General features: G+C 50.3%; 1 protein-coding gene across 1 annotated transcript in view; it reads left to right on the top strand.

The window, feature by feature from the left end:
* OLFML2B (olfactomedin like 2B) overlaps positions 1-16,135 on the top strand; it is a 48,902-nt gene that overhangs the window by 21,570 nt on the left and 11,197 nt on the right. The window contains exons 4-5 of the mRNA XM_019486491.2: positions 6,821-6,997; positions 15,635-15,860. Coding sequence (XP_019342036.2) covers positions 6,821-6,997; positions 15,635-15,860 — 403 coding nt within the window. The remainder of the gene's footprint in view (positions 1-6,820; positions 6,998-15,634; positions 15,861-16,135) is intronic.

The following is a 16,135-nucleotide window of genomic DNA, read 5'->3' as shown; positions in this document are numbered from 1 at the left end:
TCTGGCTGGACAGGTCTGGTCGAGTTGGAGATCAAGAGGGCGCCACTGAGGGTCACTTTTCACTGCCTTTTATCTGTCCCTGGCAGACTTTGGTGACTCCCCAGTTTTCTGGTTTGCCCAATCCAGGGGTCATTGACCCTTGTGGGACTTACCCCCCTCGGTGGCTACTGGACAGCATCTGTGAGCCCCAGGGGTCGGCCGCATGTACGTGCAGGTTTGGGAGTCCGTTGATGAATTTAGAATAGGGCTCTGGGAGTGGTCGATCTGGAGATATTCAGCCCAAAAGTTGGTCTCTGGTGTTGATTAAGTCAGGCCAGGGCTTCTAGCCCTTGATCAGTGAGGTATAGAGATTTCCCGGTTGTTACGCTGTCTTCTATTGAGTTCAGCTTCCAGGTGATACTTGCTGCCTGCTTCCATGTTACACAGTCAGTCACTGATTCACTCACTCTTTCAGAGGCCAGCCTGATACAGGGAAGGGCAGTTTGATTCCTGCCTTTGTTAACAATGTTACAATGTATAACTCACTAAAACACATTTAGTTGAAAGTTGAAAGGTGAGGAGTATAAAATATAAGCTACAAATGCCATGGCACACAAATAGATAAAAATACCAAACTACAAGGGGAGATACAAAATGCACACATACAAATTTTAAAATATAATTCCTTATCTTAAAGTGAAAGAGAGAGGAAGGAAGAAAAGGTAGAAAAAGAGAAACATCCAAAGAGGGGAGAGCAAATGCAGGCAAGAGGAAAAGGGGGCTTTCTGCTACAAAATGAAGGATTAGGGTGAACCAGCCCCTGCAGTCTCTTTTCTTCCAGGCCTGTAAGAGAAAAGCCTTCTACTGCTGTGCCAGGTATTTAAAGTAGCTGCTATTCAACAGATGAAAGACATGACCAGCTAGCTGGCTCTGACTAAGGCCTCCTGGGGACAGGAATGCTAATATTTGGTGTGGGGAGGGTCCCCACGAGGAAAAAGGTGACAAGCTGTGCTACTGTATGCAGCATGGAAGAGATCTTTCTCAGAGACGCAGGTTCCTTCCTCCCCCCGCTGCGCCAACTCCTAAAATGCCCTCCGCCTTTGCGGTACAGATTCTGCTAATCCTTCCTCCCAGTTACACTGGTTCAATGCATACACATTGCACTGGTTGTTTCACAGATTTCAGCTCTGTGTTCATGCTGGGCTTCTGGCCAACAGTGTAAGCAGCACTGGGCGAGCCAGGCATCAGCCCCCGGCTTTGATTTAGAAGAAAGCAGCAGAATGGCAGCACCAAGGGAGCTCGCAGTACCACAGCAGTGCCCAGTGTTCGTGGAGCTTGTGCCAAGGCCAGCTGCAGCTGCAGGACCCTTGTTGTACATGGCAGCCCCTTCACCACTGCTGTTCTATGGTGCTTGGCACCCAGCTCTGCCTCTCCCTGCATACCCACTCCCCCTTCCCCACCCAAGGCTGGGTGCCAAAATTCCTGGTTATTATGCCTCTGTTCCTGGCTCTCCATTTTCAGGCATGTAACTGGCAACCATCCTAATGTATTGGCCCCATGGCTCTGCTGAGTTGGCAGGAGGGAGTAGATGGCCAGCACATTGAAAAGGCCAGTGGTCAAATGCAGACATCTAGTCCTGTGGTTGCAAAGCCATGATAAATGCTTTTATGAACAGTTAGCATTTGTGGAGAGCTATATGAAAGCCAAGCATCTGCTCTGAACTGGAAGAGACTGGTATCTCTTGCTTCTAGCAATGTATCACTGAGCAAAGGTAGTGACTGCAGGATGCTGGGTCCAGAAATGGTCCCAAGGCTGCTTCCTGTGCTGCTGATCCATGTCTGTGTAGCCTTTCCTGTACTGACGGTTCAACCTCCACTTTCTTCCAAGTCTTTCCCCAGAATATGTGGCAGCTGTGTGATACCACACTGCACAGCCACAACCTGGTTCCACCCCATCTACCATATGCGGATCAAACTTATACCGTTTTCATTTCAGTGCATGTCAGATGAATGCGGTCTCTAAGGGCAGACACAATCCCTTTTGGTTAACCCCCTCATACCGGTTGATAGTGCCCATTTGCTTTGACATCTTTTCTGGGCACAGCAATGGAATGGCTGGTCAAGGTCTCTCGCAGCCATGTGTTAAAAGCTGGGAATGTGATTCAGGCCTGTTAACATGGTTTCATGCAGAACAGATCTTGTCAAACCCATTAACGGGTTTTGAGAAGATCACAGAGTTAGCTGAAAAAGGAAAAGGTACAGATAGACAGTACACTTTGGCTTTGACTTAGGAGCAGGCACCATCCTGATTATCAAACTGTCACTTTGTAAGGCAGCAAGTGTAACATTACTGCCTGTAAAACAGAAAGAAAGCAGGCAGGTGGCTGGCTTGCTGCATAGACCAGTCACTGGGTTGCATAGTGGCAGGGGTGGATCCAGAAGGGTTGCAATGGTGTGGCTGCACCTCCCCCCCCCCCCCTTTTTGGATTATTGCATTGCACCACAGAAGCCTCCAAGGACTTTTTAAAGCCCCTAAAGCACGTGAAAATCCCTCTCCCTTCCCCTTCCTGGACAAAAGCACACCCCCTCCTTGCCCCTTTCCTTCCTGCTTCCCTGCTTGCCTTCCCCCTTTGTTGCTGGAGGTGGGGAAGCACCAGAGCTGTTCCTGTGTACCACACAGGGGCTGGGTTTAGCTGGGAACATGGACAATGGTAGCAGGGATGGGCAGGGGGGCTTCCCTTCCCTGTGCCTGCTTCAGGACAGGGTAGGTTAGAGGGAACTACTTTCCAGCCTCCCTGTTGCTGCTGTCCCCTCTCCGGATGAGTTTAGCCCCCACTCAGCGAGCTGGCTCTGGAGCTTTTTCTCCCCCAACAGTGGAGAAAGCAGCAGCAGGCAGGGGAGGGATGGGGAGCTGGGAGAAGAAGGGAAGGGATATGCCTCTGAGCACGAAGGGGAAAGAGTGGTGATTTTCATCTTCTTTAAGAACTTTGAAAGTCCCCAGGGGCTCCCATGGCATGGTCTTCCCACACTGGTAGCAGTGGATGAGGCAGGGAGCAGGAGATGCAGTCACCCCTGCACCCCCCTCAATCTTTATGAAATCTGGGATCCACCCCTGCTTGGTGATCTGGGTGCAGTCAAAAAGCTTGTGGTTTGATACAGCCAACTGCAAGCTAATGTGTCTAGAAACAAGACATTCAGGCCACAATTGTGGAATGAGGCCCTGTATCTTGGAAAGAGGTGCATTTGAACAGGGTTGGGGGATCAGTAGGGGAAAGCAACTGTACAAGATCTCCTAGTGCTTTGCTGTGCTCAAAAGGACTGTTCAGCAGAAGGCTGCCTCTCTCTTATATTGTGTTGTGGCCACAACTCGGCTCAGCAGAGGTCCTTAATAAAGCTGAGAGGGGCTGCTGGCCGAGAGCTTTCTGGGAAGGTGTGACGAATCCAGAATGTGCAGCTACCTGTGCTTGCTGAGGTGCTGGCAAAGGGATCAGGCCCCTGGGCAGATCCCTAGCTGGCTGGGAACATGAAAAAGGGCTAGCTGAAAGAGAGCAGGGAGCAGAAGGAGCTTGTGGAAGCTGGGAAGCCTAGATAACCTAAATGGAGAAAGGCAATGTCTCTTGTTTAATTTCCTTCCCTGAGGATAGCAGGCAGGTGAACTCCCAGGTGTTGAAAGAGGGCTTTGAATAAAGGACCTTAAAAGAAGTATGGCTTTGACCAGTGAGACCAGCTGGAAAAGGACACCACCAACTCACGGGGCCCTATACTTCTGGACTTTCCCTCAGTTTGGTCCAAAAGAGGCTATTTAAGGTGCTTGTTCACCCTCTGTTACTGGCTTCTTTAAAATGTGAGGTGAGGTGTGGAGGAAATGATGAGGGGGAAGAGTTTCCAGAGGGGTGGGGGGAGGACAGGTGCAACTGAGCTACTTCAGGGATTCCTTAGGTTAGAGCATCTGGACAGGACCCTGTCACTATGTTCTGAATTTTAGTACATAAATAGCCATCTGAAAATGGGCTCCAGGGTGATGCTGCAGAGAAAAAGATGGGTATTCTCCCAAGGGGGCGCTGTCTTTACCTCAGCATTTCTTGTTGATTGCTGGAATGCATACTTAAAAAAGGGATTTTGAAAAATGTGAAGAACTATACGACGAGCTATAAGAATGAATATAGCTTCAGGGAAGAGGTATAAGAATGAATAAAAGGCTTGGGAAACCTGCCTTCTGCTCCAATTAGTTTAAAAGCCAGTTTAAAAGGGCTGAAGTACTGTGGAGACTTCGAGAAGTACCATCTTCACAGAAGAGATGCCTGAGACCAGAGGGCTCTTTAATTTCTCAGACAAAGGCAAAGCAAGAGCTAAAAGCTGAAGTCAGCAATACCTGGAGACTAGGCCTGGATTTTTAATAGTAAGGATAGTTAATTGTTCGGACCGGTTACCGCGCACTGGATCCTTTACCACGTGAAGGCTGTATGTTGAGATTGGAGTCCCTTCTAGCTCTCTGGGTTAGGCTGCTGTCTAGGTAAATCACTATATTTTGTGCTGGATGCAAGCACCCCTGGGTGGGACTCTCTGGCTTGTGTGCTGCAGGAGTTCAGATAGGAGGAGCAGGATGATCTCTCTTGCCCTTAACAGCCATGAATTCCATAAAACCTGTGTAGTAATAAAGCAACTGTCTGCCCATGAGCCACTGGCTCTGTGGTTAGCTGTGGAGGAGGAGGTGTCTTGGTTTGTGCTAATCCCAACTGAGAAAATCACTTGATAAGGCAGCTCTGTTCTTTGGAAGTGCGGTGGCATAGGCAAGGTCCTCCTCAGCCTGGAAGCTCAGGAGATGGTGCTCATTGAGCAAGCTGATTGCTTCATCTCATCAGCAGAGCTATTATAGTCTTGGTGTTTATTCATTGTTTTAGCAGTTTGGAGCAACTCCCAGGCGGATCAGCAACACTGTTGCTTGCAAGGGGCTTCACAGAGGCAGAGGAACAGTCTATAATTGTCGGGGATAAAGCTGTTTGTCTGCTTGGCCTGAGATGTTGCAGAACCAAACTCTGAAGTCATTGCCTTAAGAAAGCATTGGTTTTACAAAGACACTTGAGGGCATACAGAATGCCAGGGAGTCGTCATTATCAGGACACACAGGACAAAGTATTAGTCAGGATTTGTAGGGTAAAACTCCATTGGATTTTAATGACCATGGTGCCTGTGTAAGGATCTGTGTTGGAAATACTGGATTGTATCCCCAGACTGTAAAAGGCAAAGGTGATGAAAACAGCCATGTGTCGTATCTTCTGTCATACAACATGCTTCACAGTAAGATCCACACCTTGCTTTTAGAAGGCAGAATGAAGGGAAATGAAGTATCTTTCTTTGTAGTAAATAACTAAGTAGGTGCAGCTGGGGAACAGGCCCTCTTCACTGTTCTGCTCCTCATGGATGTGTGCAGACTTTACTTTCACTTTTGCTCGGTCAGAAACTGCTGTTACCATATTTCCTCATGCATAATGCACACTCCCATTTTACAGCAGCTGGCTTTTGGGAAAGACAGCTGGTTTTTAGAAAATGCACATTTTTGTAGATGAGAAAATATGGTAAATTATTGCTGTAAGTGGCAACTGGGAAACCATCGAGTCTGTCCCATGGGTCAGCAGGAGGGTTTTAGGCTTGGGACCATCAACACTGTGTCACTCAAACTAATGGAGTGCTATCCCATGTGTGGTTCATCCACCTGAGAGGGACACAACACTTTGTGAGTGAAGTGTAGGACATTGCCTGCTGTGGTCCCCCTGCTTTACCAGTAGCAGGTAAGGGTGTTACGTCTTATGTCAGGTTTGGCAGTAGTTTTATGAAGAATTTAGATTATGGATTTGTATAGGATGGTTTGAATTGGGATGATCCTGCCTCAAGCAGGGGATTGGACTAAATAAATAACCTCTGGAGGGTCCCTTCCAGCCCTGCTTCTCTATGGTTCTATGAACTATTTGATAGACTGCATGTGAGCATTAGAAATCCAGGTTCCTGGTAGCCTTCTAATGGGCTGGAAGCTTAATGAGCAGCTAAATCTGCAGTCAAAGACAGAAGAGTAAGCCTAAATAGGCCTGGCGTGTTCCTTCTATGAAGGTATGTGGCTAAGACTTGCATCTGTCCTAGTAGAGACCTTGGTTCTACTCCCTGTCATGACCTTGTGCAGCATCGCAGTCAATTATCTATTTGTACTACAGGGTTATAGGGGAAGCGGAACGTGACTTGCTGCTTCCATCTTAGAAGAGGAAGCCACGCTCAGCAGCAGAGATCTGAAGGATGCAGAGATATGCACAGGGAAGGGCAGAGTGGAGAACTCAGGGGATCCTTGTTCCCTTCCCAGTGCACTTTCCCCTAAACCAAAGCCAGGCTCTCTGTCTCTTGAATGTGGATCATCACCCACATTGCCATCAGTGCAGGACCCTGGGGAGGCCTACCTGGAATGAAAGACACCTGTAGTTGACCTCTTTGGCCACTAGATGTCTCTGTGCTGTGTTAAAAGTTCCTTGAAAAGGGGGTGGCCTGTTGCGGAAGAGAGGAGAGATGCAAATAGCTGGGGTTGTTTGTAATTTGGTTTGCTCTAAGTAAATACCTGTGAGTTAAGGAGAACCTTGTGATAAAGACCATCTTGTCACTAAGCACAGGCACTCCACAAAGGTCCCAGGACAACTGGCCTATTGAAGGCAATCCTAACAGCCTGGGCATGCACTTCAGTACTGTAATAAGTAACACATGCAGCCCATTTTGTTTTGGTGTGCTTTCTAAGGCCTAAAACTGTAGTCTGAAAGTAGCATTTGCTGAGAAATGACATCTCCCTCTGTTACTTTTTTCTTTAGGAAGTATCCAAAAACTTCACTCAAGAAAGCAACCTGGTCAGAGGGAATGTGGATGAAGTTCTGAGTGAGCGGAACAAACGGCACAAGGAAAACTGTTCTGACATCCTCTCCAACAGCCTCCCAGATATTGGGAGCTCACTGCAGAGGGACGCTGCAGCTGCATACACCCACGCTGAGGTAAGGGGCCAGTTGCCTTCTCCAGCAAGCCAAGGAACTCTGGGGTAGACGGATCCCTTAAAGTCTGCATTCCAGGCTGGGGAACATCTTATGTCATTGGTGCAAGGGCAGTCGGGCTAGGGAGGAATGTGCTGGAGAAGGTAGCGCTGACTTTGGACTTCAGGGTAGAGCAGGGGTGGGCAGTTATTTTGGGCGGAGGGCTGCTTACTGAGTTTTGGCAAGCCATCAAGGGCTGCATGATAGGCAGCCAGGGCAGATAAATATTAATTTTCTAAATTTTTTAGGGGCCCTGCGGGCCAGATAGAATGGCCTGGCGGGCTGCATCCAGCCGCCGGGCCACATTTTGCCCACCCCTGGGGTACAGCGTAGTAGACTGTGATGTCATCATATGCAGTGCTGTATTGTAATGTGACTTGCCATGTCCCTCCCTTCTGGTACAGTGTCTTCCACAAAGGGCCTGGATGTGGGAGGACAGACTTGGTTGCTTCTCTGCCATTACATGCCAAAGAGGGACACTGTGAGCTGGGGCCTTGATGGAGACTTCATGGCAGCCCAGTCCAGAGCTTCTTGACCTTTGTATCTCTGGCCCTGGGTTGTTCACTTGGTCAGTTGACACCATGCCAGGTAGTTTGTCCCTTGCAGGCAAGTAGAAAAGCAACTTCATTCTACCCTGAAATGGTCCCTGATACAGCCTGACTTATTCACATAGCTTCAGAGGTGTGATGGATATGGAGGTGAGGAGTAAGCTGAACAGCCACAGAGCCCGCCTCACCCCTGAACACGAAGAGGAGAGTCTGTTCTCCATGATTCATTCAGACTTGGACCTTTGCTGAGGTGTCAGCAAGGGGAATCCTTTAGAGACGAGGGTGATGGTGACTGCACACAACTGGGACAGAGGCCCTCATTGACATACGCATAAAGGGGACATAAATGGCCTTCAGATGGCCCGTGGCATAGATTGAGTTGGAATAAAATGAGCATGCCAGCCTTGAATGGCTCTCTTTTGGCTCTGCCCTTTCTACAGAGCTATCCCAGTCATCAGGTGTGAGGGGACTGCTCAGAAAGATTGTAGTGAATATGCTGCTTAGGACCATGGTAACTGAACCCTATGTAGTACTCACAGGTGTCAGGGGCACCAGCTGCCAGGTCTGCTAAACCTCTGGGCAGGAGGTGAAAGTACTGGGGCCATCAGGAATGGGAAAAGTTGCAAATGCTGTGGGCACAGTAGCTTCGGCATTTATATAAGACGACAGGAAGAAAGGGCCTCCTGGCCATCAAATCCAGTCCCTTGCATTCATAGTCAACCATCGATTCAAGGATTTCCCAAAACCACCACTTTGAAGCCTAATACAAAAGATGTAATACTAAAAGCATCCTGCAACTAGGGGTACGCTGATAATGATTTTTTGGCTGATACTGATGGCTGATTATTAACTAGCCATATCAGATGATACCAATCTGATAGCTGATATGAAGCCCAGCAGCTTGGAGAGCAGCTCCCAGCCAGTAAGTCTGCGGGACGGATGGGGCAGGGAGGAGGGAAGGGGTATGATTGGTGTAGATAGAGGCCCCCATGGTGAGGGCAGGAGTGGGGCAGAGGCAGGTGCTGCCCAGCCAGGGCGGTGAATGCAACCCTGCCAGGAGCGGGACTGAGCCACAGGTGGCTCATCTGGTGGGTGCGGGGGGCATGAGGAGGGGTTATGGCTCCCCACCACTGTGTATACCCTTGGGGAAGACATGGGGCCATGTGCCCCCCAGATTTGTGTGCAGGGCAAGGGTGGGCTGGCTGCTGCAGGCTGAGGACTGGGGGCTGCACTGCCTTCTTCCAGGCTGGGGGTTTGGATCCGGGCTGTGCTTGGGGTGGGTGGGGGTAGGGCAAGTGGTGGTGGGAGGGGTGGCTATAGAGAATTTTGTAGTGGCCCACCCTGTAGCCACTCCTCTCAGCACTGCTGCCACTTGCCCCAAGTGCAGCCCTGGCCCAGCCCCCTGTCCAGGAAGAGGCCAGTGCAGCCCGCAAGCCCACAGCGGGCAGCCTACCTGAGCCCTGTGCACTAATCTGGAGGGCACATGCCCCCATGCCTCTCCCAGGGGTGCGCACAGCAGCAGGGAGCCGTCCCCCTGGACAAGCCACGTGTAACTCCATCCTGCTCTGAGCAGAGTTGTACTCACCACCCTGGCTGGCTGGCTGGCCCCTGTCCCTGCTCCTGTCCTTCTCTCACCTTGATCTGCCTCCCCCTCACATCTCTTCCCTCCCTCTGCCCCTTTCCCTCCCAGAGACTTACTGGCTGGATGCTGCTCTCCAAGCTGCTCAGCTGCATTCCTGGCCATGTGCATGGTACAGCTGCACTCATGCACATGGCATTTATTGGTGACATTATTGGCTACACGGGCCAAAAAAAGCTGATTGCTGATAATGTTAATTTTCTTTTTATTGATGCTGATCTGATACATGACCAATATATCAGTGCACCTCTCCTGCAATGTGCCATAAGCAGAAGTCAAGGAGACATGGGCACTGCCAGTGCCCTGCCACTACAACGATGGGGAAGTAAATGATTCGTATATACTCAGAGCATCCTAAGAAGCTGATCATGCTCCATGCTACAGAGGAGAACAGACTTCCCATAGTCCATGCCCATCTGTCCCAGGGGAAAAATTCTTTCCTGGCTCCAAGTTTGGCAAAAAGTGTGACAGAGTAGAACAGCGAGATCCTTCAATCAGGAACCTCTCAGCCTCTCAGGGACCTAGACATATCAGTCAGGAGACATATCAGTCTCTGCCTTTATTTACTCTGTTCAGCATCCCACTACTTCAGAGAATAGTTGTGGGGTGACCCCAGAAGCCAGTAGCCTTCATGAGGGAGGAAGAAAACCTTCCTGGGCCTTATGAGCAATCAGCAAAAGCTTTGAAGCAAGGGATTTTCAGACGCCTACCATACTGAGAGCTCCTTCCTATATGAAAGGGCTTTTTTGCAACTCAAGATTATAGAATCATAGAGAACTCAGGCTGGGAGGGATCTCCAGAAGTCATCTAGTCCAGGGCTTCTCCAGAAGTCATCTAGTCCAGGCTTTTTCTTCTTGAGGCCCCCCTCGCATGCTGTAAACCCTTTATGGGCCACCTTTGCCAGAACAGCTGCCCAGCTCCTCAGCCCCACCTGCACAGCCCTGGGTGCAGTGCATGGGGCTCGATGGTGGGGAGCCTCAGGGCCCCACTCACCTGAGCAGCAGCAGCGCGGAGGTTTGTCCACCCGTCTGCAGTGTCCCCCAAAAGATGGAGGCTGTGGGGTCTGGCAGGTGGGCCTGCCCCCCACCCCTGCCCCTTCCTCCGGACTCACCTGAGCCCCAGGGGCCAGGGGGGGGCAGAGGCGGCTCCTCCTCACACAAGGCTGGGCCTGGCAGACCCCCTGAAACCTGCTTGCAGCCCCCTCCAGGGGGCTGTGGACCTCTGGTTGAGAACTGCTGATCTAGTTCAACCCCCTGCTTGAGGCAGGATCATCCCTATCCAGAGCATACTGTGCAAATCCATAATGTTTGTAAAATTGCTGTCAACCCTGACACAAGACATAACACCCTAACCTGCCACATGTAAAACAGAGGACCACAGCAGTCAATGTCCTGCTTCTATAAAAAGTTGTTAGTATACATTCAAGAGATTGCAGATAGAGGGCCATGTCCTTTGCTACAGAGGAAGGGAAAACCTGCCACAGTCCGCACCAGTCTGACCATGGGGTAAAATTCTGTTCTGACCCCAAATGTGATTGAGCTGACCCTGAACAGAGGAACAAGACCGTCTAGTCAGGAACATTCGGCTTTAAGTCCCAACAGGAGTATTTGCACGTTCCAGTGGACCCTTGGGTGGCAGCCAGTGGACAGTTCAGGTTTACTCATGTCTGGGGTGCCCCTGTGAGTCTGCCTTAATGGCAGGCAGTCAGGTAATTTGTATCTTCCCTGGTGCTGGTGCATTTTGTTGAGGCAGGTCTGAGTTGACCGCTTTCTGGATGATTGCTCCACTAATTTGCCACCAAGGCTCTCCTCCATCATCCCTGGCTACGCTGAAGTGTGCTATGCAAAGACAGTTGCTCCTGCTCTTATATTGAGCCCCTTGTTGTCCGCCTTCCCAGGCTCATCCCAGTGGCCCTGGGCACTTTGCAGTAGTGTCTATCTGGCTCCTGCTCCTGTAACATCCTGGCTGCTGGCTCACTGAGTCTCTTTCAGGCCCCTCTGTGCTCAGCCCTCTGCCTGCAGGCTCCTCTGCTGTGCATCTGGTCTCTGGTGCTTTACACAAGCTCTGCACAGGGCTGTATCTGCTGGCAGTGCATGCCTTCCCCCACCTTCCCAGTGCAGGTCTCTAGCTCCCTGCCTGGCCTCAGCTCCCCATTCTCTGTGGGGCTTGTGCTTACCCTAACCACATCCCTTCCAGAGACAGAGGTCACTTCAAGGGGCTGGCCCTTCACAAAGGGTTTCAATCCTCCTCCCTGTTATGCTTAGGACAGGGGACTGGTTCTGTTCTTCCCTCGGGGGATGCAGAGGTCATTGGGAAAGAGATTGCTGAGAAGTTAGTTTCCCACTTAGCCAATTTGCCACAGATCATTGTGGCTATGTGAACTCGCCCAGAGGGCATTTCCTGAGGGCAAGTGGCAACCCAGATCAGACACATTCACTCCCAAACCTCATTTCCGTTCCCCAGGCTCCATCCTGCTAAGTAAGCGCAATCCATCTGAAACCAAAATGTAGGAGGGAGAGCATAGGACCAAACCTTTTCACTTGCCCGCCCCCTTCCCCTTCCAAAGGGCTGTTGGTTTTAGAGGTCAGAGCCGTACAGGAGGCTTGCTGTTTGGAAATCATGATGTTATTTTGAGGCTGGCTGCAACTGTCTGGGAAGATCTGTGCTGAAGTGACATGGAGCCTCTGATGAGCGGGCGTGGGGGCCTGGCTGTATGGACAGCATGTCGCCTCAGTCCAGCGTGTCTGTCTTTCCTGTCAGCTATTGCAAGCTCTGTCACTTGGGCTGTGGAAAGAGATTTGCTGCTCATCCCAACTGATTCAACCTGAGGTGCCAGCGTTGCAAAGGGGAACTGTGATCTGGCTTTTTTTTTTATATATCAAAGGGTAATTCATGTCCAAGGGGAGAGATGGGAACCCAGAGTCCCCCTGGTGCTGGAGAAGTTAGAACCACAGCTGGTGTGGCCTGCCTGGCAGAAGGGGCTCTTGTGATGGGCAAAGGGGGTGACACTGGACATTCCCCTGTGGGTCACTGAGGGTGGTAATTGAGACCAGCTTCCAGCTGTTCTGACAAGCTGAGGGGGCACCAGCCTGTGTCCCCATCCCCTGCTCTTGAGCTGTGCCATGTACCCCTCACCCTCCCCTAAGAACCCAGACAGGAACCTCTCCCATTTTGTAAGTGTTGCAGACGAAGGGCAGGAGGGTGGCTTTGAGGCAGGAGGTCCAGGGATCCCCCACGGAGTATGAAGATGCCAAGTTCTTTCATTAACAAAAGTAAAGCCCAAGACCGTCAGCTCCTGATGTGATGGGGAAGGCACTTAGCCAATGGGCAATTGATGCCTCTCTCTTATGGGAGGCACACGTGTGAGCACAGTGCTGTAGTATTCATTTGCAGTGATCACACCTCATAAATATACCTGCCAGTCTGTTGTGGCACTCCAGCTGCAGCAGCTAACCAGGACTGTCCCTAGGTTTGTTTGTTTGACTGGTTCCCAGCTAAGTGATCTGGGTGATGTCATGAGAGAAAAGGAGAGGCAAGCAGGGCCAACTGTCCTGGCACATTAAGGGGGGGCCTGGCAATACCCTGCACTGAGGGGTTCATTCTACTTTGGGCTTAGGAGCAAGGGGAGGAGACCTCAGGGTTTGGGATGAGGAGTCTCAGGGCGTCAGGATTCAGGTGGGTATTTGTAAGCATGATTGATTTGTGTTTATAAGGACCAGGCTCCCAATTGAGCAGGCCACACAAAATGTTTGTGGAAGGAACTGTGTTATTCAGTCAGGTGTTACCCTCCAGCAAAGGTCCCATGTGCAGCTGCTAGGGATACACTATTTCCCAGCATAGTAGGCTCTCTTGCCCCCAAAAGGTTCCCCCCAGAGGTCCTCTTACTTACACCCAGGTGCAATCACTGACTAACATTAAAAAAAACTCTTAGGGAGTTAACAGCTACTAATTCTGTGCTGAAGCAACAAAGTCAGTATATGTGCCCCCCAGTGAAAAACCAAGCCACCTAATTGTTTGTTCCCCCACTCCAGCACTCAGCCACACACCTCATTACTGTGACAATGGTAGTGTGCCACAGCCTGTACACAGCTTGAACTCTGCATCCACCACCATTTTTGCATACAGTCCATTACCAGTTGCCCTCTCTCAACACAACCAGCTGCTGCACCTGCCAGTGGCAGATGGGCAGGAGAGTACTTTGGTGAAAGTGGTGTGTGTAGAAGGGCAAATGGGTTTGGGGTTAAGATGGTCTGTGGCGTACAGCAGTTGCAGTCATGATAAATTATGTGGGTAAGGGAGGAGCTGAGGGTATGTGCTGGTAGGTGGCTTGGCTTTCCATCGCTTTGCTTTCATGGGTTCTGTTGTGCAGGTCACAAGCCCCAAAGACTTCACAAGGGTGGTTTTGTGTATGCATGTCAGTAGCTTCCAACTGACTGCTGGAGGGATTCCACTCCTGTCCAGGCAGAAGTGAAAAGCATGGGGCTTTTATTACCCTGAGTGACCTCACTTCCAAAAACTCTTCTTTTTCTTTTCATTAATTTTAGTCAGGGCTAGAATTACATGGTCTGAAGGAATGCTGAAGATATCCTTTCAGCCAACTGGGCATTGCTTCAGCAGTTCAGGCCATTTTTCCATTTCCTTTTAATGAGATGAAAATCTTTGGGCATTAGCCTGCAGCCTGGGACTGGACTACATTTCAGGCTCCTAAACCCAGCCCCTGGGAACTCTTTGATCCCCAGAGAAAGTTCCCCAAGCATTTGGCAGGCTCAGATTCTGTTTTCCTAATGCAGTACTTTTACTGTGTGTCATGCATCCAGAGCTTAAATGCCCTGTGGCATTTGTATCCAGTGCATGCTTTTATCAGGTGAACAACCGAAAAGAGTACAGTTATATACCAAGTACAGATTTCACTCATAAACAGATACACTCAGTGCACAGTTCCCTTCTCACATATGCCATGTAATTGCACAGTGTGAGGCATCCTTCATGCACAGTTTCCATATGCACAAAGCACTTGCAGGGAGTTGTAGAGAAATAAAATGAGTGGCATTCAGGGCCATCCTCCAGTCCCACACTCCATCCCCAAGGTCCAAGAAAATCATGTTTCTGGGAAATGATCACAAGTGAAATATTTAACCACATAGAAATTGCAGTTGTTCTGCCTGGACTTCAGACAAGATGGCCAGTGGACGGTTCTGATCTCATGTTTTAGTCTATCTGTCTTCTTGTTTGCTGAGTGGGGCAGATGGTACTGCATAGCTTTACCGATGAGTCCTCTTTTGCAGTCGGAAAGCTGGAAACATGGGTTTAGATGAAAGTTCCTATTATTCAGACAAAAAACAAGGTAGTGAACCTTAGCCTGTACAGACAGATGCATGGATGGACTGACCTCTCAGTCATCAGTGGGGATCAAACTCTGGACTTAACAGCACCTAGAACAGAAGCTTGAGCTAGACCAGAGGTGCTCAACATTTGGCTTGTGGGCCAGATCCAGACCATAGTGGTGTCTCATATGGCCTGTGGAGCTCCCCATGGGTCTGGAAATTTGGCAGAGGAGCAGTGCCTCCATTTCCTGGGTGCCAAATGTCTGGACCCATGGGGAGCCCCAGGCCCTACATTTTAGATCTGCTGCCCGATCCCAGGGCATAGAGCCAGGGTGGGGGCGGGGGGACAGCACTGGACCCGAGGGCCAAACTCCAGTGTAAGGGGCCAAGAGGGAGAAGCACTGGGCCCCTGAGAACCAATCCTGGCACATGGAGGTTAGCAGCGGGTGGCTCTGAGCCTCTGGGACCCAATCCTGGCATGCAGGGTGGCAGGAAGGGGCAGTACAGGGCCCCTGGGACCCAGTTCCATTGTGCAGGTGGTGGTGCTGGGCCCCAGGGCCTGATCTGGTGTGCAGACTGGCCCTGTGGCACTCATCTGACCCACAGGGCCAAAAGGTTGAGCACCACTGAGCTAGATGGAAGAACTCTTCAGCTGTGAGGGGGCAGTAACCTTTGTAGTTGCAGATGGGTGCTGCTGGAGGGAGACACGGTCACAAGGCCTAGGCTGGCATCTTGCACTGATGCTGAGCAACAGATCATTTGGCCCCTGCATGGTCTCCTTCCCATGCACCATACAAGTCCTTTGCCCACTGTATGATGCACAACATATAATTCACAGCACAGGAATAGCACATAGGCGCTACATATAACCTCTCAGACGCAGTGTAAGCTTCTGCTGTGGCTTGTCTCCAAAATTTACAAAAGCCTTTTATGCGAAGAAATCATCAGGTGCTGACGAGGCCTCCCACTTCAAGTGCATCAGGTCAGAACAACTGCTTGCCAGTTCCTGTGCAGATGCGTTGGTTGTGTTCCCTAGCTCATGGCTGTGTATTTTGACCACCCAGTAACATCCTCTTTTTGCCTTGCAAAGGGAAAATACGAAGAAAGATTCCTGCAAGATGAAACGATTTCCCAGCAGATTAACTCGGTCGAGTCCTTACAAGAGCTGCATGCCGCCCCTGAACAAGAGAAACCAAAGCAACTCCTGCAAAGGAAGCTGCATGTGAGGAGCAAGATCCCTTCCAAGCCTACCATCATTCGAGGCATCACTTATTACAAGGCCAAGTTCACAGACTCCGAGAACGACATTGAGGAACGTGAGTTGTGTTTGCAGTCGTGTCCGGCTTAATGGCATCGGCTGTCTGGTCCTCTTAGCAACAACACAGGTACAACCCATTACCCAGTGACACCCCTTGGTCCTGCTCAGCAGTCCATGCTCATCACAAGAACTGTCCCGTTTTATGAAATATCACCTTGAGAACAGATATTTGTAAGTAGGCACGTACAAACATAAGGCTGGCCAAGACCTCAGGAGGTCCTCTAGCTCTGCTTTCCTGCTCAGACCAGGGATATCCCTGTTTAAACCATCCTG

Source organism: Alligator mississippiensis, chromosome 5 (genome assembly GCF_030867095.1).
Source record: "Alligator mississippiensis isolate rAllMis1 chromosome 5, rAllMis1, whole genome shotgun sequence".
NCBI classification, from domain to species: domain Eukaryota; kingdom Metazoa; phylum Chordata; order Crocodylia; family Alligatoridae; genus Alligator; species Alligator mississippiensis.
Note: the sequence above shows the minus strand (reverse complement) of the source record. Positions and strands in the feature narration are given on the sequence as shown.